Source organism: Dendrobates tinctorius, unplaced genomic scaffold (genome assembly GCF_039654945.1).
Source record: "Dendrobates tinctorius isolate UK_male_01 unplaced genomic scaffold, ASM3965494v1 ptg000031l, whole genome shotgun sequence".
NCBI lineage: Eukaryota > Metazoa > Chordata > Amphibia > Anura > Dendrobatidae > Dendrobates > Dendrobates tinctorius.
This window is the reverse complement of record NW_027361699.1, coordinates 8,057,505-8,083,575: the sequence shown is the minus strand read 5'-3', so window position 1 is coordinate 8,083,575 and position 26,071 is coordinate 8,057,505. Positions and strand designations below refer to the sequence as shown.

At 40.6% G+C, this 26,071-nt stretch overlaps 1 protein-coding gene across 5 annotated transcripts in view; it reads right to left on the bottom strand.

The window, feature by feature from the left end:
* NFIB (nuclear factor I B) overlaps positions 1 to 26,071 on the bottom strand; it is a 314,972-nt gene that overhangs the window by 37,270 nt on the left and 251,631 nt on the right. For all 5 annotated transcript variants that reach the window (XM_073572167.1, XM_073572171.1, XM_073572166.1 and 2 more), the window contains one exon: positions 23,778 to 23,860. In XM_073572167.1, the coding sequence (XP_073428268.1) occupies positions 23,778 to 23,860 (83 nt within the window). The remainder of the gene's footprint in view (positions 1 to 23,777; positions 23,861 to 26,071) is intronic.

Genomic DNA, 26,071 nt, shown 5'->3' with positions numbered 1-26,071 from the left:
TGGCGTGCTTGCAGAAACGGCTTATTTCGCATCACTCTCCCATACAGCTTCTCCTTGTGCAAAGTGCGCTGTATTGTTGACCGATGCACAGTGACCCCATCTGCAGCAAGATGATGCTGGTCTTTGGAGGTGGTCTGTGGATTGTCCTTGACTGTTCTCACCATTCTTCTTCTCTGCCTTTATGATATTTTTCTTGGCCTGCCACCTCTGGGCTTAACAAGAACTGTACCTGTGTTCTTCCATTTCCTTACTATGTTCCTCACAGTGGAAACTGACAGGTTAAATCTCTGAGACAACTTTTTGTATCCGTCCCCTGAAAAGCTATGTTGAATAATCTTTATTTTCAGATCATTTGAGAGTTATTTTGAGGAGCCCATGATGCCACTCTTCATAGGAGAATCAAATAGGAGAACTACTTGCAAGTGGCCACCTTAAATACCTTTTCTCATGATTTGATACACCTGGCTATGAAGTTCAAAGCTCAATGAGGTTACAAAACCAATTTAGTGCTTCAGGAAGTCAGTAAAAACTAGTTAGGAGTGTTCAAATCAAGAAAATGATAAGGGTGCCAATACTTTTGCACCGGTCAATTTTTGTTTAAATGCAGATTGAACATTTTCTGTTAGTACAATAAACCTCATTTGAATCCTGAAATATAACGGAGTCCATCAGTTATTAGATATATGAAACTGAAATAGCTGTTGCAAAAAACAAAATTGTTATAAAGAAAAAAGGTTAACATTAATAGGGGTGCCCAAACTTTTACATATGACTGTATTTCTGCATATTCCCAAGGAATAAAAATAAAGAAAGAAAAAAAAGGACCGTAATTAAAAATAAATTCCTAAACGCAATATAGTGCATTAAAAAAGCTGTCACTTTGTTACACTGCCATTAACCAGCCCTAGAATGTTAATAGGACAGGTATGTGAAAGCAACTCCAGTAGGAAGCTAGTTTCCCATCCATTTGATACAGGAGATGCCAAGGGTGTTGAGGATAAGAGGAGGCAGCGAGTGCTGCTGCCATGCTGTCTTCATGAATGCTGAGAAGTGGCACTTCATATTGCATATGAAAGGAGGGGAACAGAGCTTCCTAATCCACATATTCACAGGCACTTGTCCAGTTACCATTCTAAGACAGGTACCTGCCAGTGTAACAATATGACAGTATGACAGTCATTGTAACACACTATACTAATATGCTATCTGGACAATATGAGTGTGCTTTACTAATTAAAAGTAAATAAATGTAAATAATAATTTACTTATGAAGACACTTTATTTACGGTACGTACTGTATTAATTTTTTTCAGTTACCACAGAACCCCACAGTTTTTCATGTGTATGCAAAAAGCTCTTTAACACTTGCATGTGAAGTTGATGTGAGAGCTTCTGGAACAATATAGAAGACCCAATGAAAGTTCTCAGTATAACAGAAAACATACAGTGGGTACGGAAAGTATTTAGACCCCTTTCAATATTTCACTCTTTGTTTCATTGCAGCCATTTGGTAAATTCAAAAAAGTTCTTTTTTTCTCATTAATGTACCCTCTGCACCCTTTCTTGACTGAAAAAAAACAAATGTAGAAACTTTTGCAAATTTGTTAAAAAAGAAAACTGAAATATCACATGGTCATAAGTATTCAGACCCTTAGCTTAGTATTGAGTAGAAGCACCCTTTTGAGCTAGTACAGTCATGAGTCTTCTTGGGAATGATGCAGCAAGTTTTTCACTTCTGGATTTGGGGAACCTCTGCCATGCTTCCTTGCAGATCCTCTCCAGCTCCGTCAGGTTGGATGGTGAACGTTGGTGGACAGCCATTTTTAGGTCTCTCCAGAGATGCTCAATTGGATTTAGGTCAGGGCTCTGGCTGGACCAGTCATGAATGGTCACAGTGTTGTTCTGGAGCCACTCCTTTGTTATTTTAGCTGTGTGTTTAGGGTCATTGTCTTCTTGGAAGGTGAACCTTCGGCCAAGTCTGAGGTCCAAAGCACTCTTGAAGAGGTTTTCATCCACAACATCTCTGTACATGTTTCCTTCAATTACAACCAGTCGTCCTGTCCCTGCAGCTGAAAAACATCCTCATAGCATGATGCTGCAATCACTATGTTTCACTGTTGGGATTTTATTGGGCAGGTGATGAGTTGTGCCTGGTTTTCTCCACACATACCGCTTAGAATTATCACCAAAAGATTCTATCTTTTTCTTATCAGACCAAAGAATCTTATTTCTCATAGTCTGGGAGTCCTTCATGCTTTTTAGCAAACTCTAAGCGGGCTTTCATACGTCTGGCACTGAGGAGAGGCTTCCGATGGGCCACTCTGCCATAAAAGCCTGACTAGTGGAGGGCTGACTTTGGGGAACTTTTTCCCATCTCCCTACTGCATCTGTGGAGCTCAGCCACAGTGATCTTGGGGGTCTTCTTTACCTCTCTCACCAAGGCTCTTCTCCCACGATTGCTCAGTTTGGCTGGACAGCCAGGTCTAGGAAGACTTCTGGTGGTCCCAAACTTCTTCCATTTAAGGATTATTGAGGCCACTGTGCTCTTAGGAACCTTGAGTACTGCAGAAATTCTTCTGTAACCTTGGCCAGATTTGTGCCTTGCCACAGTTCTGTCTCTGAGCTCCTTGGCCAGTTCCTTTGACCTCATGTTTCTCATTTGGTGTGACATGCACTGTGAGCTGTGAGGTCTTATATAGACAGGTGTGTGCCTTTACAAATCAAGTCCTATCAGTTTAATTAAACACAGCTGGACTCCAATGAAGGAGTAGAACCATCTCTTTCCCAAATGGCTGCAATGAAACAAAGAGTGAGAAATTTAAAGGGGTCTGAATGCTTTCTGTACCCACTGTACACAAGTTAGAATTACAAAATGCACAAAAGTGGAACCCCAATTGATCAAACATTGATGGCATATCCAAACATTATGCCATTAATGTTCTGATTGAGAGCAACTATTTACCTAAAAATGTATTACTGTATATACTCACATTTTTTTGTGCTGAAAAAGCCCCCCTTGGCTTATACTCGACTGAGGGTCCCAGAAGAAGGAGGGGCAGAGGCAGCGGTGCAGCAGAGTGTCACAGCAGGTAAGAGCCGGCTGCTGCGGCTAAAGCCTGTGCCGCTGGAAGTGAATATTCATTTCTATGTAATAGCGTGCACAGGGTCAGTCGCAGACGCCGGCTTCCAGCAGTGGCGGGGCGATCATGTGTGCCCACTACTTAAGAGAAATATTAATTTCCTTAACCCCTTTGAGACCATGCCCTTTTTCGTTTTTGCGGTTCTGTTTTTCGCTCCACTTCTTCCCAGAGCCATAACTTTTTTATTTTTCTGTCAATATGGCCATTTAAGGGCTTGTTTTTTGGGGGACGAGTTGTACTTTTGAATGACACCATTGGTTTTACCATACTGTGTACTCAAAAACGGGGAAAAAAAATTCCAAGTGTGGTGAAAATGCAATAAAAAGTGCAATTCCACAATGGTTTTTTGGATTTTATTTTTTACCATGTTCACCAAATGCTAAATCTGACCTATCATTATGATTATCCCAGTCATTACGAGTTCATAGACACCAAACATGTCTAGGTTCTTTTTTAATTAAGTGGTTAAAAAAAATCCAAAATTTGTTAAAAAAAAAATTGCGCCATTTTCCGGGACCTATAGCGCCTCCATTTTTCGTGATCTCGGTTGGGCTTATTTTTTGTGTGCCGAGCTGATATTTTATTGATACCGATTTGGTGCAGATACGATATTTTGATTGCCCGTTCTTGTATTTTAATGCAATGTCGCGGCGACCAAAAAAAAATAATTCTGGCATTTTGACTTTTTTTCAGATTAATCCTTTTTTTTATTGATAGATGGGTGATTCTGAATGAAGCGATACTAAATCTGTGTATGTTTGATTTTTTTATTGTTTTATTTTGAATGGGGCGAAAGGGGGGTGATTTAAACTTTTATATTTTTTTTTTCATTTTTTACATTTTAAAAACTTTTTTTTTACTTTTGGCATGCTTCAATAGTCTCCATGGGAGACTACAAGCTGCCATAACCAGATCGGCTCTGCTACATACAGGCGATGATCAGATCAACTGTATGTAGCAGTATTACTCAATTGCTATGAGCGCCGACCACCAGGCAGCGCTCATAGCAATACGGCATTAACAACCATAGAGGTATCCAGGAGACCTCTGGTTGTCATGCCAACTCACCGGTGATCTGCGATCACATGACGGGGGTCACTGGTGGGCGGTTTTCTGGCCCGATGGCCGGAAGCACGCGTTAAATGCAGCTGTCAGAGTTTGACAGTGACATTTAACGAGTTAACAGCCGTGAGTGGATCGTGATTCCACTTGCGGCTGTCCGGGCACATGTCAGCTTTTCAAAACATCTGACATGTACTGGGAAAGATGTGGGATCACTGCCAGAGCCCACATCAAAGGGAGGGAAGTGACCTGTGCTGTACTATACTGCATAAGTCGCAAAGGGGTTAAGTAAGATAAGATAAGATAATCCTTTAATCGTCCCACCATGGGGAAATTCAGAGCATTACAGCAGCAAGGCAGGAACAAGTACAGATACAGATGCATAAAGGCATTACATTGACAGTAGGTAGGTACATAAAGGAAAAAAAAAAAAGAGGTTATACTTGGCCACAGCTGCTGGCACCGGAAGAAGATGCTATGAGTGAGCGTAGGGAAGTTAAGTAGGATTTTTTTGTTGTTTTTTTTAATGTTTTTCTGATGGGGGCCATGCATACCAGGATAGGGATGAGGGGCCATGCATACCAGGATAGGGATGAAAAGCCATGCATACCAGGATAGGGATGAAGAGCCATGCATACCAGGATGTGGATGTTGAGTCATGCATACCAGGTTGGGGATGAGGAGCCATCTATACCAGGATGGAGATGAGGAGGCCATGCACACCAGGATAGGGATAAGGAGCCATGGATACCATAATAGGGATGAGGAGCCATGCATACAGGGATAGGGATGAAGAGCGATGCATACAAAGATAGGGATGAGGAACCATGCATACCAAGGATAGGGATGAGGAGCCATGCATACCAGGTTAGGGATAAGGTGACCATGCAGACCAGGATAGGGACGAGGTGGCCAAGCAGACCAGGATAGGGATAAGGTGGCCATGCAGACCAGAATAGGGATGAGGGGGCCATGCAGACCAGGATGGGGATGAGGGGGCATGCAAACCAGGATAGAGATGAGGGGGGCCATGCAGACTAAGATGGGGATGAGGCCGTGCAGACCAGGATGGGGATGAGGAGGCCGTGCAAACCAGTATAGGGAAGAGGGGACAATGCATATCTGGCTTCAGAGGTGGCGCTACATATTTTTCAGAGGAGTAAAAATACTCCTCCCAATATTGTTGAGGAGTATTTTTCACCACGGAGGAGTACGCAATTTGTATGAATTAAAATTGATGCTACACACGCTGAGATGCACAGAGAGAGCGCGTCGCGATGACGTCAGTCGCGCGGGTCACGTGTCCGTACGGCCGCTGCTGCACGCTACCACCCGCTGAGAGACAAGCACAGAGGGCGCGCCGCGATGACGTGAGTCGCTCCGCAACATCTGATACTGCCCTTTCCCCAGCTCCGTCCAACTCGCTGCCACTGTAGCTTAGAACGATGCGTCCCGTGGACGTATCGTACTAATATGAAGGCGTTTTTTCACCTGCCTGTGCGTCATAGATGCCCAGACAGGCGTTAATGCGACCTCTGGTGATATGGGCACTGTATGTCACACTACACAGTGGGCACTGTCTGCAGCATAGTGTTATTGATAGGCAGTACATCAGGAAGGCACTGTATGGCAGGCCCTGCTTCTGGGGCACTGTGTGGGCGAGGTGAGGTCATTAATACTCATGAGCGGTGTCCGTAGGTTGCTATGACATTGCTCCTGTCCCCCCTTTCCCTTGGTGTAGGTGGTCTCCTCCCCGTCACACCTGTGATGTACACATAGCTACAGCTGCTCTGATTGCTGATCGGAGACGTGACACTGACAGCACCACTGCCGGACACCCCGCCTCCACCTGAACTGCTTCTGGTCCTCTCACAGTGAGGGGAGCAGGCAGCACGGAGGCCTGTGGCCGGTCACCGCGGCCCGCACTCCCTTACAGCCAACAGGAGCATGGACGAGCAGCACACAGCCCTCCCCACAGTCCCCGAGGGCTGAGGACCCGGCACTCACTGCCCACCCGGTACATATTCGCTGCCATCTTTCGCTCTCCCGCGCACAATAACTCGGGGCGCCGAGTGTGTTTCCGGTGCCCGTGGTGGGGGCGGGGATACTTCCGGTAAGAAGGAGAGGGAAGGACTGAGCTCAAGTGCAGCTGCAATGTAGACGGCCTGTCACTGAGCGCAAGTGCAGCTCTGATACTGCCCTTTCCCCAGCTCCGTCCAACTCGCTGCCACTGTAGGTTAGAACGATGCGTCCCGTGGACGTATCGTACTAATCTGAAGGAGTTTTTTCGCTTGCCTGTGCGTCATAGATGCCCAGACAGGCGTTAATGCGACCTCTGCCTGGCTTATACTTGAGTCAATAAGTTTTCCCAGTTTTTGTAGTAAATTTAGATGCCTTGGCTTATGCTTGGGTCAGCTTATACTTGAGCATACACGGTAGTTAGATCATAAAACTGTAGATCAACTGTGAAATCTTTGCTTTAAAGAGAACTTGTCATCAGGGTTTACACGTAAAAGTTATTAAGAATGCTTTATCAGCCTCCTAATACTCTTTAATGATGCTTGCATTAGCCCTAAACTTTAAATGTATGTGTTTCCAAACTAGGCTTAATCTGCAGTCACCGGACTAATCCAGGGCTGCTGTCAATCAATACCGCTACATAGAGAAACATGCCCACAGCAATGTAACTGACATTCCGGCGTGTTCCAGGACAGCAGAAAGAAGGAGAAGTAACCATAGTTTTCATTTTTATTTCATAAATCAACAGTACACATGAAAATAAGAAACTCTGTAGTATATCGTATCAGAGAAATCTTCTATCTCTCTGCTAGGACTGATTAATTATTGTCAAAATTCTCAGGAAAATTCTGTATTCATTGGAGACAGATTTTCACATTAGTGAGATAGCAGATGACAATTGCTGGATTCTATGTGTACGAAAGGGGGTGAAGGAGTGAGGAGCTCTGCCTCTAGCTCCTCCCCTCTGCACAGAATTTCATCAATAGCAACTGTGATCTTTTAGCTTAGTAATGTAAATTCTGCCTTCACTGAATACAGATTTTACCAGTGAATTGAACATTTTGAAAATCAAAAATCAGCCCTGAAGGAGAAAGAAGATTTCTCAGATTAAAAAAATATTACAAAGTTGATTATTTTACCATATACTACTAATTTATTAGATAAAAATTAAAATGACTTTTTACTCAGTCACAAACATCCTAAAAGGTTTGTTCCAGCAAACTGCCGTTCATGTACGGTGTGACGATCAGGCGGGATCACTCCAAGTGTCGGCGCAATCAAAAGTTGGTGTTAGCGCTATATGAGAGGTAGCACCCTGTGGTAACGCTCAAGATCAGTGTTAGCGCATATCAGGGCATTTAACGCCTCTGATGCAGCTGTCAATAGCGACATCGCTCAACATAACAGAGGAATGGAGCTCCCTCCCTGATTTGATCAGCAAATGATTGTGCTCGCATTGTGCTGATAGTCTCTATTGTGTTCCCCGCCCGAAAGATGGCTGCGGGGTCACCCAGGTACAGTGGCCTGTAAGCTTCTGCTCACAGCAAGAGCTGTCATGCCTTCTCCTTGTGTGATACACTGATCTAATGGCCTGCAATGCAGAGTATTAGATCAGCGATCAGGGCAGGGAAAGTTGTTGTCCCATCCTTCATCAAGGTAAAAATCACAAAATAAAGAGTAAAAAAAATATTAATCCAATAAATACATATATTTATGTAAAAACAAAAATAAGCAAATAATGTACACATATTTGGTATCGCCACGTCCAGAATGACCTGATCTATAAAACTGTCCCACTAGGTTAACCCTTTCACTGAACACCATAAAAAAAAAGTGACAAACTATTCTTTTTCATCATACCACTGAACAAAAAGTGGAAGAAAATGCGATCAAAAAGACGAATGTAAATAAAAATGGTATTGCTGAAAAAGTCATATTGTCCAGCAAAAGAAAAGCTGCCATACAGCTCCATCAGCAGATAAATAAAAAGTTCTAGCTCTCAGAATAGAGTGATGTAAAAACAATTATTTTTTTCTATAAAATAGTTTTTATTATGTAAAAGTGCCAAAACATGATATAAATGTGGTATGGTACTGACTCGAAGAATTAAGCTATCTTAGCACTTACACTGTGTTAACAAGGTTTTGTCCCTCGGACAATTTTGAGTGTTCCTGATAGATTTTTTCATGCTGATTTCAGAAATTACTTCAGATTTTTCCTATCACGTAAGGTTTTTGAGAAATGATACGAAACATTATAATATGCTGTTATAATTCTAAAAACTCATGAACTTTTTCTGAAAGAGTACATTCTGAATTTTCCACTGAAATAACATAAATCGCTGATCTACACATATGCAAGCACTTATTATGTGAATTCCGCGCAGGCGCAGTGAATCATTCGGCTGACCATGTATGGAGCATGTTACATCTCCTGGGCAGGGGTGGAATCAAAAGACAATACTGACATACTTAGAGTATGGCTGAATGGATCACGACCTTCAATGCCGTTCGCTGTCCCAATGATATGAAGAGAGCAGAGAGATCATGTAACAGACTGCTACTTCTGCCTAACAATGTAACAGGATATTCAGAAAAAAACAAGAAATCAATAGAATATCCTAATCTTCCATCAGCCATAAGACCAGTGCCACACAGTGAAAGTCTTCGTGTTCCAAAGCCGCCCAAAGTATGGACAATGGAGGATGACAAAGATGAACTAACAAGGTCAGTGGAAAATGAAACTGCTGCAGACCCAGACTTTGAGCCTTCTACATCTAATCCACATCTGTTCAGTCAAGCTGATCTGAGTGACTTGGTCAGAGATTTGAAATTGTCAAAGAGGCAGGCAGAATTATTGGGATCAAGGCTACAAGAACGGAATCTCTTATTACCAGAAACAAGATTATCTGTTTTTCACAGTCGTCAAGAAGACCTTAACCCCTTCCTGACATGAGACATACTATCCCGTCCATGGGACCCGGGCCCCTATGCCCATGGACAGGATAGTACGTCTAGCGCGATCAGCGGCGCCCACGTGGTGAGCGCCGCTGATCGCGGCCGGGTGTCAGCTGATTATCACAGCTGACACCCGTCACAATGTGTCAGGGGCGGTCACGGACCGCCCCCGACACGTTAACCCCTTGCACACCGCGATCAAACATGATCGCAGTGTACCGGGGGTTAAAGGGAAGCATCGGCAGGGAGGGGGCTCCCTCTGTGCTTCCCTGAGCCCCCTACGGCAGCGCAATGTGCAGCGCTGCTGCGGGGGGCTCCTTTCCTCCAGGCCCCCGAATCCAAGATGGCGACGGGGGCCTTCGGGGGCCTGAGGAAGCTGGCTTCCTCAGTGCCTGCAAAGCGCAGGCATGAGGAAGCCTTCTGCAGTGCCTGTGTCAGATCGCTGATCTGTCACAGTGATCTGTGATGTGACAGATCAGCGATCTGTCACAGGACAGTGATGTCCCACCTGGGACTATTTAATAAAGTAAAAAAAAAAATAAAAAAAAGTGTTAAAATAATAAAAAAAAAAATCGCCAAATAAATTAGAAAAAAAAAAAAAAATATTCCCCCAATAAATCCATTTTTTGGAAATAATAAAAAAAAAAACAATAAAAGTACACATATTAGGTATCGCCGCGTCCGTAATGACCCGCCCTATAAAACTGTCCCATTAGTTAACCCCTTTAGCAAACCCCTTAAAAAATAAAAATAAAAAACGAAGCAAAAAATAATGATTTATTATCATACCGCCAAACAAAAAGTGTAATAACGCGCGATCAAAAAGACGCATATAAATATCCATGGTACCGCTGAAAACGTCATCTTGTCCCGCAAAAAACGAGCCACCACACAGCATCATCAGCGAAAAAATATAAAAGTTATAGCTCGCAGAACAAAGCGATGCAAAAATAATTATTTTTTATATAAAATAGTTTTCATTGCATAAAACCGACAAAAACATAAAAAAATGACATAAATGAGGTATCGCTGTAACCGTACTGACCCGAAGAATAAAACCGCTTTATCAATTTTACCGCACGCGGAACGGTGTAAACGCACCCCCCCAAAAGAAATTCATGAAACGCTGGTTTTTGTTCATTCTGTGTCCCAAAAATAGGAATAAAAAGCGATCAAAAAATGTCACGTGCCCGAAAATGGTACCAATAAAAACGTCAACTCGTCCCGCAAAAAATAAGACCTCACATGACTCGGTGGGTCAAAATACGGAAAAATTATAGCTCTCAATATGTGGTGATGCAAAAACTATTTTTACAATAAAAAGCGTCTTTTAGCGTGCGACAGCTGCCAAATATAAAAACCGCCATAAATAGTAAATCAAACCCCCCGTCATCACCCCCTTAGTTAGGGAAAAATAATAAAATAATAAAATTAAAAAAAAGTATTTATCTCCATTTTCCCGTTAGGGTTAGGGCTAGGGTTAGGGCTAGGGTTAGGGCTCAGATTAGGGTTAGGGGTGTGTTGGGGTTAGGGTTGGAGTTATAAAAAGTCAAATGTTGCTCCTTCCCTTCCAAGCTCTGCCATGCGCCCAAACAGTGTTTTACCCCACATGTAGGATATCAACCTACTCAGGACAAATTGCAAAACAATTTTTGGGGTCCAATTTCTCCTGTTACCCTTAGGAAAATAAAAAATTGGGGGCAAAAATATCATTTTTGTGGAAAAAAATGATTTTTTTATTTTCACGTCCGAGTGTTATAAACTTCTGTGAAGCACTTGGGGGTTCAAAGTGCTCACCACACATCTAGATAAGTTCTGTGGGGGGTCTAGTGTCCAAAATGGGGTCACTTGTGGGGAGTTTCAATAGTTTAGGTACATCAGGGGCTCTCCAAACGCACATGACACCCGCAGACCATTCCATCAAAGTCTGCATTCCAAAACGTCACTGCTTCCCTTCCGAGTCCCGACGTGTGTCCATACAGTAGTTTTCTCCCACATATGGGGTGTCAGCGTACTCAGGCCAAATTGGACAACAACTTTTGGGGGTCCAATTTCTCCTGTTACCCTTGGGAAAATGAAAAAATTGGGGACTAATTGATCATGTTTCTGGAAAAAATACGATTTTTTTATTTTCATGCCCTGGCATTATAAACTTCTGTGAAGCTCTTGGGGGTTCAAAGTGCTCACCTCACATCTAGATAAGTTCCTTAGTGGGTCTAGTTTTCAAAATGGGGTCATTTGTGGGGGGTTTCCACTGTTTAGGTACATTAGGGGCTCTCCAAAGGCAACATGACACCCGCAGACCATTCCATCAAAGTCTGCATTCCAAAACGTCACTACTTCCCTTCCAAGCCCCGACGTGTACCCATACAGTAGTTTTCTCCCACATATGGGGTATCAGAATACTCAGGACAAATTGGACAACAACTTTTGGGGTCCAATTTCTCCTGGTACCCTTGGGAAAGTAAAAAAATGGTGACTAAAAGATCATGTTTGTGGAAAAAATACGAATTTTTTATTTTCACGCCCGGGCGTTATAAACTTCTGTGAAGCACTGGGGGGTTCAAAGTGCTCACCACACATCTAGATAAGTTCCTTGGGGGGTCTAGTTTACAAAATGGTGTCATTTGTGGGGGGTTTCCACTGTTTAGGTACATTAGGGGCTCTCCAAAGGCAACATGACACCCGCAGACCATTCCATCAAAGTCTGCATTCCAAAACGTCACTACTTCCCTTCCGAGCCCCGACGTGTGCCCATACAGTAGTTTTCTCCCACATATGGGGTATCAGCATACTCAGGACAAATTGGACAACAACTTTTGGGGTCCAATTTCTCCTGGTACCCTTGGGAAAATAAAAAAATGGTGACTAAAAGATCATGTTTGTGGAAAAAATACGAATTTTTTATTTTCACGCCCGGGCATTATAAACTTCTGTGAAGCACTGGGGGGTCAAAGTGCTCACCACACATCTAGATAAGTTCCTTAGGGGGTCTAGTTTCCAAAATGGTGTCATTTGTGGGGGGTTTCCACTGTTTTGGTACATCAGGAGTTTTCCAAACGCGACATGGTGTCCGATCTCAATTCCAGCCAAAAACGTCAAATGGCGCTGCTTCCCTTCCGAGCTCTGCCATGCGCCCAAATAGTGGTTTACCCCTACATGTGGGGTATCAGCGTACTCCGGACAAATTGCACAATAACTTTTACGGTCCTGTTACCCTTGGAAAAATAAGAATTGAGGGTGAAAAGATCATTTTTGTGGAAAAAATATGATTTTTTAATTGTATGGCTTTATGTTATAAACTTCTGTGAAGCCCATGGGGGTTCAAAGTTCTCACCACACATCTAGATAAGTTCCTTAGGGGGTCTAGTTTCCAAAATGGTGTCATTTGTGGGGGGTTTCCACTGTTTTGGTACATCAGGGGTTTTCCAAACGCGACATGGTGTCCGATCTCAATTCCAGCCAAAAACGTCAAATGGCGCTGCTTCCCTTCCGAGCTCTGCCATGCGCCCAAATAGTGGTTTACCCCCACATGTGGGGTATCAGCGTACTCAGGACAAATTGCACAATAACTTTTAGTGTCCTGTTACCCTTGGAAAAATAAGAATTGAGGGTGAAAAGATCATTTTTGTGGAAAAAATATGATTTTTTAATTGTACCGCTGTACGTTCTAAACTTCTGTAAAGCCCTTGTGGGTTCAAAGTTCTCACCACATATCTAGATAATTTCCTTGGGGGGTCTAGTTTCCAAAATGGGGTCACTTGTGGGGGGTTTCCACTGCTTAGGTACATCAGGGACTCTCCAAACGTGACATGGCGTCCAATCTGAATTCCAGCCAATTTTGCATTGAAAAAGTCAAACGGCGCTCCTTCCATTCTGAGCTCTGCCATGCACCGAAACAGTGGTTCCCCCCCACATATCAGGTATCTGCGTACTCAGGACAAATTGCACAATAACTTTTGCAGTCCAATTTCTCCTGTTACCCTTGGTAAAATAAAAAAAATTGAACCTGAAGTATTTTTTTTATGAAAAAAAGTTAGATGTTCATTTTTTTTTAAATATTCAAAAAAATTCCTGTGACGCACCTAAAGGGTTAATAAACTTCTTGAATGTGGTTTTGAGCACTTTAAGGGGTGCAGTTTTTAGAATGGTGTCACTTTTGGGTATTTTCTATCATATAGACCCCTCAAAGTGGCTTCAAATGTGATGTGGTCCTAAAAATAAAATGGTGTTGTAAAAATGAGAAATCGCTGGTCAACTTTTAACCCTTATAACTTCCTAACAAAAAAAAATTTTGGTTCCAAAATTGTGCTGATGTAAAGTAAACATGTGGGAAATGTTAGTTATCAAGTTTTTTGTGTGCCGTATCTCTGTGATTTAAGGGCATAAAAATTCAAAGTTGGAAAATTGCGAAATTTTCAAAATTTTCGCCAAATTTCCGTTTTTCTCACAAATAAACGCAAGTTATTTGAATGAAATTTTACCACTAACATGAAGTACAATATGTCACGAGAAAACAATGTCAGAATCACCGGGATCCATGGAAGCGTTCCAGAGTTATGACCTCATAAAGGTACAGTGGTCAGAATTGTAAAAATTGGCCCGGTCATGAACGTGCAAACCACCCTTGGGGGTGAAGGGGTTAATCAATATTTCAACCATTTTGACAGTTTAACCTTTTGCAACGGCGTCTTGGGGTTGTTTGGTGCTCTTGGATGCGAACATGACCCGAAGGAATGGCGACTGTTCATTGACTCGTCAGTTAGAAGTCTGAAGGCTGTTTTACTACACAACGGAAATATCTATCCTTCTATACCTATTGGACATGCTGTACACATGAAAGAAATGTATCAGAATATGGACTTACTGTTGACCCACATTAATTCTAGAAATTATAACTGGAACATATGTGGTGATCTAAAAGTTGGTGCACTTCTTCTTGGACTGCAGCTTGGATATACCAAGTATTGTTGTTTTATTTGTGAGTGGGACAGTCGTGCATGAGAAATGCAATATTTCAGAAACGACTGGCCACTCCGCGAAAACCTCAAAGCCACGACATGTGAGCTGTTTTTAACAGCTGACATGTGCCCGCAATAGGCACCAGTGGAATCGCGATCCGCTCGCGCCTATTAAGTAGTATAATAACGCTGTTAAACTCTGATAGCAGGTATTTAAATGCACTTCTGGACGCTAGTCCAGAAATTCGCGCAGCGACGACCCTCGTGACGTGATCGGGGGTTATGGCTGTGTTTGCATCACAACCAGAGGTCTCCTCGAGACCTCTATGGTTGTTGATGGCAGATTGCTATGAGCGCCACCCTGTGGTCGGCGCTCATAGCAAGCCTGTGATTCTGCTGCATAGAGGTGATCTGAGCTGAGCATCACCTCTATGTAGCAGAGGCGATCACGCTATTGCAGCTTCTAGCCTCCTATGGAGGCTATTGAAGCATGTCAAAAGTAAAAAAAAAAAAAGTGTTTAAAAATATTTAAAAAAACATAAAAGTTCAAATCACCCCCTTTCGCCCTAATCAAAATAAAACAATTTAAAAAAAATCAAACCTACACATATTTGGTATCACCGAGTTTAGAATCACCCAAAATATCAATAATCAGAATTTAATTGGCGCTCCTACCCTTCTGAGTCCTGCCATGTGCCCATGTGCCAGTTTTCCACCACATATGGGTATCACTGTACTCAGGAGAAATTGCACAACACATTTTATGGTTCATTTTCTCCTGTTACCATTGTAAAAATGTAAAGTTTGGGGCTAAATTAACATTTTTGTGGGAAAAATGAAAATGTTATTTTTTTCTTCCACATTGCTTTAATTGAAACATCTAAAGGGTTAATAAACTTCTTGAATGTGGTTTTGAGCACTTAAGAGTTGTGCCATTTTTAAAATGGTGTCACTTTTGGGAATTTTCTGTCACATAGACCCCTCAAAGTCACTTCAATTGATTTTTGTAAATTTTTTGGAAAAAATTAGAAATTGCTGATAACTTACTTAAGTTTATGTTTCAAAAATGATGTTGATGCAAAGTAGACATGTGGGAAATGTTATTTATAAATTATTTTTTATAATAAGAAGCAAAAAGAGCAAAGAGATGGAAAAAGTGATATAATAGCTTTTATTTTACCTGTGATATTTCCCCTTATGTGTAACACATTAGATAATTCTGCTGAACCAGCCTGTTTGCATGTAATGCAGATCCTTGCTCTACAGCTGCTTTGAGGATGGCCTGTTTTTCTGCTGTATGACTTGTATTTTTGTAATGGCACAAAATACCACACCTTATAATGTATTGGAAAACTATTACAATATTTTTGAAGAATGAAAATAAAACAGCAATTCTGTGGTTTATTGGAATTTGTCTCTGGGATAATTTTTAGGGCGTCCATTGTGCAGTAAAAATTACATTTTAAAGTTTTTCTGCTGGTTGCTATGAATTTTTTTTTTCAAAGAAGGATAGTGATTAGGTATATTTAGCCCCAAAGCCTGTTTTCACCTTCCACACCAGGCCAAATTTTAAAATTCTGGTCAGTTTCACTTTGAGGTAATACCGTTGTGGCCAAAATTATTGACACCCCTGCAATTTTGTCAGATAATACTCCGTTTCTTCCTGAAAATGATTGCAATCACAAATTCTTTGGTATTATCTTCATTTAACTTTGCCTTAAATGAAAAAACACAAAAGAGAATGAAGCAAAAAGCAAAACATTGATCATTTCACACAAAACTCCAAAAATGGGCCAGACAAAAGTATTGGCACCCTCAGCCTAATACTTGGTTGCACAACCTTTAGCCAAAATAACTGCGACCAACCGCTTCCGGTAACCATCAATGAGTTTCTTACAATGCTCTGCTGGAATTTTAGACCATTCTTCCTTGGCAAACTGCTCCAGGTCCCTGATATTTGAAGGGTGCCTTCTCCAAACTGCCATTTTTAGATCTCTCCACAGGTGTTCTATGGTAGTCTTCAGACTTCATAATGCCATGCACACGGTCAAGCAGTCCAGTGCCAGAGGCAGCAAAGCAACCCCAAAACATCAGGGAAACTACGCCATGTTTGACTGTAGGGACCGTGTTCTTTTCTTTGAATGCCGCTTTTTTTCTCCTGTAAACTCTATGTTGATGCCTTTGCCCAAAAAGCTCTACTTTTGTCTCATCTGACCAGAGAACATTCTTCCAAAACGTTTTAGGCTTTTTCAGGTAAGTTTTGGCAAACTCCAACCTGGCTTTTTTATGTCTCGGGGTAAGAAGTGGGGTCTTCCTGGGTCTCCTACCATACAGTCCTTTTTCATTCAGACGCAGACGGATAGTACGGGTTGACACTGTTGTACCCTCGGACTGCAGGGCAGCTTGAACTTGTTTGGATGTTAGTCGAGGTTCTTTATCCAACATCCGCACAATCTTGCGTTGAAATCTCTTGTCAATTTTTCTTTTCCGTCCATATCTAGGGAGGTTAGCCACAGTGCCATGGGCTTTTAACTTCTTGATGACACTGCGCACGGTAGACACAGGAACATTCAGGTCTTTGGAGATGGACTTGTAGCCTTGAGATTGCTCATGCTTCCTCACAATTTGGTTCCTCAAGTCCTCAGACAGTTCTTTGGTCTTCGTTCTTTTCTCCATGCTCAATGTGGTACACACAAGGACAGAGGACAGGTTGAGTCAACTTTCTTTAATCCATGTCAACTGGCTGCAAGTGTGATTTAGTTATTGCCAACACCTGTAAGGTGCCACAGGTAAGTTACAGGTGCTGTTAATTACACAAATTAGAGAAGCATCACATGATTTTTCGAACAGTGACAATACTTTTGTCCACCCTCTTTTTTATGTTTGGTGTGGAATTATATCCAATTTGGCTTTAGGACAATTCTTTTTGTGTTTAAGACAAATTAAAGACAAATTTAAGACAAATTAAATGAAGATAATAACAACAAGAATTTGTGTTTGCAATAATTTTCAGGAAGAAACTGAGTATTATCTGACAAAATTGCAGGGGTGTCAATACTTTTGGCCACAACTGTAACTCTTGAACACTTTAATATAATCCAGGGTTTCTGAGATTGTGTTTTTGTGACACATTGTACTTTATGTTGGTAATGAATAATAATAAAAAGAAAAATTCAGCTCACCCCTGAGATGGTGTTCCAATCTGGGAGGAGCATGGCGTCCCCGCTGCTGCACAGAGTGCAGAATGGAAGAGTGTTCAAGAGCCCTGTAGCTCAAAACGCATGTGGATTGATTCTTGTTATACACACCACCCCTCTTTATTGCTTTGTTGTCTGAGATGCCCATTTTTTCATTACTTTCAATTTTAAAGAATTTCCAAAAAAGACTTTGTGAATTTTAAATTTTTCCGGTGTGTTGAGCTGGTTCTAACTCTATTTTTCTCAATCAACTTTATGTTAGTGCAAATCTAGCTCAAAATTTTGTGCTATTTGTGAAAATATTGGAATTTTAGCGAACATTTTGAAAATTTTGCAGTTTTCAAACTTTCAATTTTTATATCCTTTAACCACTTAGTAATGGTGAAAGATTGCATACAATGCAATTTATGTTACTTGGACGTTCCAAATCTATTGTAGCATTTTTGGTAATTTAATTTATAGAGAAGTATCTGATTTTTATTCTATTTTTATATAAAGGGTTGGTTGTATATGCTTGACAATGCTTTTTATTTCCCAGGAGCATAAATCCCTAAAATACTCTCCAAACTCCCATCTGAAAAGATGTTTAGAACGTACCTGTGACAGTACTTCTTCCATAAGGGTCAATGTGTATTAAAAGGGGTTGTGGGCTGCCTAAAAGGCTTTACCACTGCTAAAATCATCCTCTGCTTAATTTAGAATTTCTCTAAGCTAATATAAAATGATTGATTGTGTGCATTTCATGTACCTCTTGGATCTCGCTTTCATTCATCATGGGATGTTTTAAATGAAATGCATTTAGAACCTGCCACCATCAGAGAGGAATCTCTTAAATCTTTGGAAAGCAGAATGAGGACACAGTAAATCAATCTCACTTTAGTTGTGCCGCACAGGGCAAGCTTTACACTGACAAAGTAATTAAAGCTGGTTTTATTTGCTCTTTTTCTATTCATCTACTTTTTATGGAAGAAAAACTCCAGCATTATAACATGATGATAACATAGATTTATATGTTGTGTAGGTACCAAAGTTATTTCATTGGATTGCTTTTATACCTTTTCATCAGTGTAATCTAGATAAAATGAGCAATAACCACTTTAGTGATTAAAAGTGGTGCTAACCACTTTAATTAGTGACTAAAGGAGTGGCATTCATTTATTATTAATACATACAGTTTTATACTAATTTTAATATATACACATGTATATATAGGCAAAGGGTGGTCACATCAAATAATGATTTGTTTTCGTTTTCTCTTTTGATTTGCATTTTGGAAACTTAAAAAAAAATATTAGGGTATGTGCACACGTTGTGGATCCGAAGCGGATTTTCCACACAACTTTGAGACCAAACAATGTTAGTCAATGAGAAAAATAATTGCTGTGCACATGCTGTGGAAAATTCCGTACGGAAGCCGCAGCGGTTTATTTTTCACAGCATGCCAATTCTTTTTGCGGATCCGCATGCGTTTTACATCCATTGAATTAATGAAATACCCTTAACATTTCTATTTTTGAAAGCATTCTTACTTTGCAGCATTTCTGCACATCTGCGTGAAACTCTTGCACAGTTCTATTTAAACAGTATATATAGACGACATTAATTCATTCAAATTAACTGTGAATATAAATAGTAGTTATAGTTAATAATATTACATGAGCATTAGAAATGATGGTAAAACATAAAGGTGGATTCAAAGTATGGTTGTCAAACACATAAAAAACTACACTGATTTAAACTATCCCATGTAGAAATAGATTATATATAATATTTCATGTATTAGAAATATAAATAAATTATAATAATATTTTATATTCTTAACTTTAAAACGGTTATCTGGTACTCTTTAAACTTTTCTTATGTGAATAAGAACTTACAGGCATGTAGTTGCTAACTACATGCCTGTTGTGCACGGCTCAGAATTGTCAGGGACCTCTCCTGTTGGTGATTCTGAGGCTTCCGGTAATGTCAGATCGACAGAGCAGCTGTTACTCTTCCATGGTGTTATGACTGCCGATGTCATGCTGAGTGACAGCCGTCTAACCACTACTTAACTGTGGGGAGGAGGCTGTCAATCAGCATGTCGGCAGTTACACCCAGTCGACAGAGCAGTCCTAGAGAGGAAGAGCTGCTCTGTTGATGTGAAGAATCACTGGCAGCAGTGGTCTATAATCACTCTGAGTCGGTGCTGGGCAAAACAGGCAGATAGTTGCTAACTCAGTTCTTAGCATAATAGGAATAAAATAAAATAGGTGTTGTATCAATAAGGGTGGTTTCACATTAGCGCTTTTTAAGCGCACGCACGGCCGGGGGTAGCTCCGCCCCTGAGCCGGCTCTCTGCCCGGCGTGCCCGCCCCTTGCTTGTAGCGCCGCCTCCTAGCGCACAGCGGCGCCTGCGATCGGCGCACCCTATCTTTAGCATAGGGTGCGCAGATCGTGCGCAGGCCGTGCGCTAGTTGCGCTTTGACCTGCGCTGCGCACTTTTGACGGTGCGCCGTGCGCGCCAAAATCAAACTTCTTGGAGCTACCCCCGGCCGTGCGTGCGCTTAAAAAGCGCTAATGTGAAACCGCCCTAAGACAACTTCTTTTCATGTGATCTATTATGACATATGGATGTCAGAGAAAGGGAGTCTCCTGCTCACAGACCTTCTCTTTGAGGCCTTCCATGTGTCAATGGAGACTGCTTTAATTAAACTGTCTCCATCATTAGTGCTAGATTTACAGTGTTGTTTGCTGGACTTCGTGATACTGGTGCCCAGCTCAAACCAGTAAATGTGCACACACATGATTCTATTGCTGTTGCAATGCTTCATTGAAGATACTATTACACAGAGGGCAGAAAAAGTCCTGATTTAAATAATGATCGCCTTAAGTGCAATTGATATTAGTGCTGCAAGATTTATGCGGAGTCCCAATAGCTGTATTGATCCTGTAGAAGATTAGACTTCTCGAAGGTCATGGCTCATTTTTTCTCTACAGTTCATTCTGGGGAAATGTTTTGAAATTCTAAGCACATTTTTTGGGTAATGGTATTATTCTGTGATGTGACTTAGTTGTTCTATATATATTTCTCGATATAATTTCTGATATAATTTCTGATGAAAATATTACCAGATCATAAGTACTCGTTATGTGAAAATGCTGTGTGGCAATAAGGATTATACTTATAATGTGCTGATGTAACTAAAGAAATAAAGCAATACGCAGAAACATTCAGATTGAAGTTTAAGCTAAGGACCATGGTAAGAAAGTTCTGGCAATTGAGCCCTATGCTTGTCTGTTAGAAACATATGGCTACTATTGTACTTTAGGCCCATTTTACTGTGGGCAGAACATTCTCTTTAGTGAGTTGCTTTATCCTCTTAGATGCTCTTGACTAATGAAAGTAACACTTCTATAAACCCACAGACAACCCATCATGTTTGCTACTGTTGGATTGTAGGAATTGTCACAAGAAAGGACATAATATCATTTCTGCTCTCAGTATAGACTGCATTAACTACTGCATAAACAAACATCCTAAATGACAAATCTATCGTCCTACACTACTACCATCTACTTTGTATGTCCTTGAAATTACAGTGGCAGCCAAAGACATAGAGACATACAAAGGAGGAGGGATCACCATAAAAAATATCACATTTTATTAGTACACACAAAACCACAACAATAGATTTTAAAAATACTTAAACTGAAAAACTAGTTACACAGTGTGTAACCATTACATACAGGAGCAGCGGTCAACCTAGTAACACCTATAAATAATACATGAAATTTCCAATACATAATGAAAATACCCATGTCTCGATATAGGAATACCAAAGTCAATAATTCTGGGAGAGAATCACATGCCTAGAATAGCTGGAAATTGTGAAGATTGGCACCAAATACAAGATGGAACTGCTATATAAGTACGGAGCAATTAGATATACATAAAAAAATATTCAAAGCTTTATATCCTAATATAGACTTTCTCTTGCCCCTGATGAAGTCACATCAGTGACGATACACGTTGGGCATACAGGAGCCGGTTTTTTGCCTTGCACCTTTATGATTGCAGAATATGCGTGTTGTTCTGTGAGCATGCTTAACCTGGTTATAGCATTGGATTTGTAATGTATCTTACAGGCCAACACTCTATGGGGTTACAGGGAGAGGTCTCACTTTACCCGAGCTTATACTTTGTAATCCTAATGGCTTGCTAATGGTATTTGGCTCATGAATCATTGTATTAGGTGTCTATATTAGGATATAATGCTTTGAATATTTTTTTATGTATCTCTAATTGCTCCGTACTTATATAGCAGTTCCATCTTCTATTTGGTGCCAATCTTCACAATTTCCAACTATTCTAGGCATGTGATTCTCTCCCAGAATTATTGACTTTGGTATTCCTATATCGAGACATGGGTATTTTCATCATGTATTGATTTGTAAATTTCATGTATTATTTATAGGTGTTACTAGGTTAACCGCTGCTCCTGTATGTAATGGTTACACACTGTGTAACTAGTTTTGTAGTTTAAATGTTTTAAAATCTATTGCTGTGGTTTTGTGTGCACTAATAAAATGTGATATTTTTTATGGTGATCCCTCCTCCTTTTTGTCTCTTTGTCTTTGGTTGCCACTGGTCTATTTTTGGACATACTGCAGGTGGATCCCTTTAATATTAAAATGAAATATATTTGATGGTGCCCTCCTCTTCTGCAACATATCCTTGAAATAACAGGGCACAGTTATCAAAGTAGGGCTATATTGTTCAGTCTGCTGTTTGATATGTGTGTAAGAAAAGTTTACCCAAATGCTCTCTATAAGGAAAGCGTTATAAAGGCCACATTTCAGTCTGTTCTCACCACAATTACCTGGACTGACAAAACTAACAGCCTCTGAGGCATACATGAAGATGATAGTTCAGATCAGGCGACTTATAATATGTCTGGACATAGTGTAATGTGAATTTTTTTTTTTTTTTATAGAACTTGCTTGTGTGACATTTTTTGGCCTGAGTGTGTAGAAAAAAGTGTTATTAAAGGGGGTTTCGCTACTTGGAAATTTAAGGTACGTTCACAGGAGAGCAACCATTGTCTCACTTGGACCTATACCTATGTGGAGATCCATGGTCCTCTGGCCTGCATTGTCAGGCAGCTGCCACATTCAAGCAGAGAATGAACTAAGGGGTAACTGTATATGTTTTGCATTTGGCAGGGTCTGGGGTCCCTCATTTGTAACATACTGCAATAAAGAAAAACAAATAGAGCTTCCTAGTGATGGTACCACTGTGATGGACCAAAGATAAAAGCTACAATATAATGCTCGCCAATTCCAGAGGTCAAGACACCAGAGGAAAAATATCGGGAAGCCTAAAAGTGACATTGCAGGGATGAACTGCAGAGGCTCACAGGGAAACCATGGGAAGGTACTAATAAGCGCTGCACTTGTGACAAAACCCGACTTTACAGGAGTTGCAAATTCCATGGACAGGATGTGAATTAACATTAATTATCAATCACAACATAGGAGTAGGTCCCAAAGGTGTGACCCACATATATCAGACAGTTATTCCAAAAATTCATTATTTGGGAATACAGTTTTAGGTTCTTGCTATAGGTAGTAATCCAGTTTCTACTACACTGTCATGTTCTGACAGCTTAGACCAGTTGTATATTGTAGACTGATATCTTTTTATTAACTAGGTTCCCTCATATACATATAAAACGTTTTATACGTGTACATAATGTGTCTCACAAAGTGCTTTGCTAGTTTTTAACTGTTCCTACAACCACAAACCTATGTATATATTATTGCTCTATGTAGTTACTAGCAGGACAAGTAAGAAAGCTAATGTAATAATGTAATTTAAAACCGAACATGGTTTAACACAAAAAAAAAACAAAAAAGAAAAAAACTTCAACACGTTTACTTTGTGGCAACTAAAGACAAGCATATATTCAATACAAAATCATCAGTCCGAGTCCCAACTAAGGCAATGAGTGATACTGTAATTTGTCTAGTAGAGGAGTGCCTGGTCACATGCATTTCACATGCTAAGTTTTTGTGGGATTTTTTTAAATTAAAGGATGTATCATAAGTTGTAATGTGGGACATCTCAGGAACCTGTTTGAGAGTCTTGTGATTGGAATGAGCTGTATATAAAATGAAGTATGTTATTGGGAAAAATAGAGATAAAATGGCATAAGTTCTCCGTGCCTTTGGCTAAGCTCAACGCATTCCATAATGTATGTTTGTATGTCTTGAGGGACACTTGTTTGTGACACGGACACTTCCAATTAAATGTGTTAATATTTGACATGCCCGGTCATGATCAGGGAACAGCAGGATTTTGTTTTAATCCAAGCGATTATGAGTGGTAGCATGCATGCTTTTATGACACTATTCCCAAGCATTTCTGAATCATTACACCTGATGTAATAAGCAGCCCACCTGTTGCTGGTGTAGGAAGGCTGGATCTCTAGGGCTTAGTCCCACATATCGGTTGGCTTGTGATGTGCCAGAGGCTGTGTAGGCTAGAAAAAGAGAAAATGGAGACAGTGAAAATACAACTAAGTTCACAAAGATAATACTTAAAGTGTAATTGTCATTTCAGGTGACTCCAGAACAGGCTATTTGTGAACATCGGAAATAACACTATTCCTGACGATTACTTTTAGCCATAGTCCGCTCTACAGGCTTTATCTCTTGTCAGCTCAGCTTCAGAAAGGATGGAGACTATGTGCAACCAGAGAAGAGGAGATTACACTCCCCTATCTTCTGTCACATAAACAGCAGCACCATTAAGGAAATTACACAGGAGTATTGAGCACTGTAGCTGTGGATCCAGTTCAGGAGTGATACAGTACAACACTTACTAGAAGCAGCAGTAGCATCTTAAACTCTCTGTTTCTGTGGTCCCCAAACCTCACAATAGACTAGTATAGTCAGCAGTTTTGACTTGATATCTCAGGCTAAAAGACCATCTGAAGAGGAATTTTACCCATAGATTCAGAGTGAAGTGGCACATAATTGGAGAAAAAGGTCATTTTATTCTAATAGTATATAGCAGAAAGATTATCATCACTTCCTTAGATAGTAAATGGAACAGTTGCCACCAGTGCTCAATATTGCTACCTTAACATAGGAAACTTTAGGATGCCCAGCAATTATACATTTATCACCCCTCTGTGGAAAGGGGACATATGCTGATTATGGGATAATCCCTTTAACGTCTACATCGGGCTCATAATCATGATTTGTACTTTGGAAAGTGCCACCTTTTAGTTGCTTCCTTAGAATGCTATGGAATACAGTATAGGACTAAAAGAGCCAAATACGACTTGCCAAGTTTAGGAAAATAAAAAAATTCATCTGAACTCTGGATAATCTAAGATACCACGTCATTTAACGTTAAATTCTTCTGCTTGCGGTTTAATCTTTTAAATACTGTTAAAAAATATTTCAAAGAAATAGTAAGAATACATAGTCATCTATGCTTTTATTTTAAAAAAATGCCCAGTATTTTCACAAATTATTCACATCCTTTTCACAATTTTATCACAAATATGCATTTCCAGAGCAAACATTATTAGAGTTCTGTTACCATTTTATTATGCACAGTCACACAGTTACAGGTGCCTATTAAAAAGTAATAATATGGGAATCACGATAATTCCATGTAATCAGTTGTTTGTTATAATTTTATTTACTACGCCTTTCACCAAGTATCTAGTCTTCAGTAAAGCCCCCGTTACACACGGCGAGATCGCTAGCGATATCGCTGAAGCGACAATGATTTTGTGACGCAACAGCGACATCGCTAGCGATCTCGCTAAGTGTGACAAGCGGAAACGACCGGCTCCCTGCTGCGATGTCGCTGATCGTTCGCGAACGTTCAGGATCATTTTTTGATCGCTGGCGTCACGCTGACCAGCATGCATCGCTGTGATTGACCCCCCTTATCAACGACGAGCGATCTCGTTGGCGACTCCGAACTCATATAGATAGCGCTGAAGGACGCCTATTCAAAGTCTGATTCGCTATTATACACAGTGTGTGACACGGTACCAACGATCACCGTGGTCGTTAATGACATCGCTGATCGCTGATGCGTCGTTATGAAGATCGGCCTGTATGACTGCTTACTAGCGATGCACAAACTATCTTTGCCAGATCGTATCGTTGTCGGAATCGTTGGTGCGTCGCTACGTGTAACGGTACCCTTAGAAGAGGACAGCTAATCTCTTGGCTCTGTTATTAACAAATCATAATTTGGTCACCCTGAAGTACACCGCAGAAAGCTATGATTCTACAAGCAGGGCTTAATCTGCTATCCATAAATAATGATTCTGACAATTATGACTTTCAGCCTCCGTTCACATGATTCATTTTTTGGTCCAAATGCTGTCCATGAAAAAACTGGCAGCACTGGTAGACCAATGGTACGGTATTCAATTAGGCTGTTCAGATGACTTTTTTCATGTTCATACATTCAGTATTTGGTCAGTATTTTACCTCAGTATCTATAAGCCAAAACCAGGAGTGGGTGATAAATACAGAAGTGATGACGTGTTTCTATTATACTTTTCCTCTGATTGTTCCTCTCCTGGTTTTGGCTTCCAAATACTGATGTAAAATAGTGACCAAACACTGTACGTGTGAACATAGTCTTACATACACTTTAATCCATGAAGCAAACACCAAGAGTATTCTATTAAAGTGCAATATTACACTAGTAGCAGTTA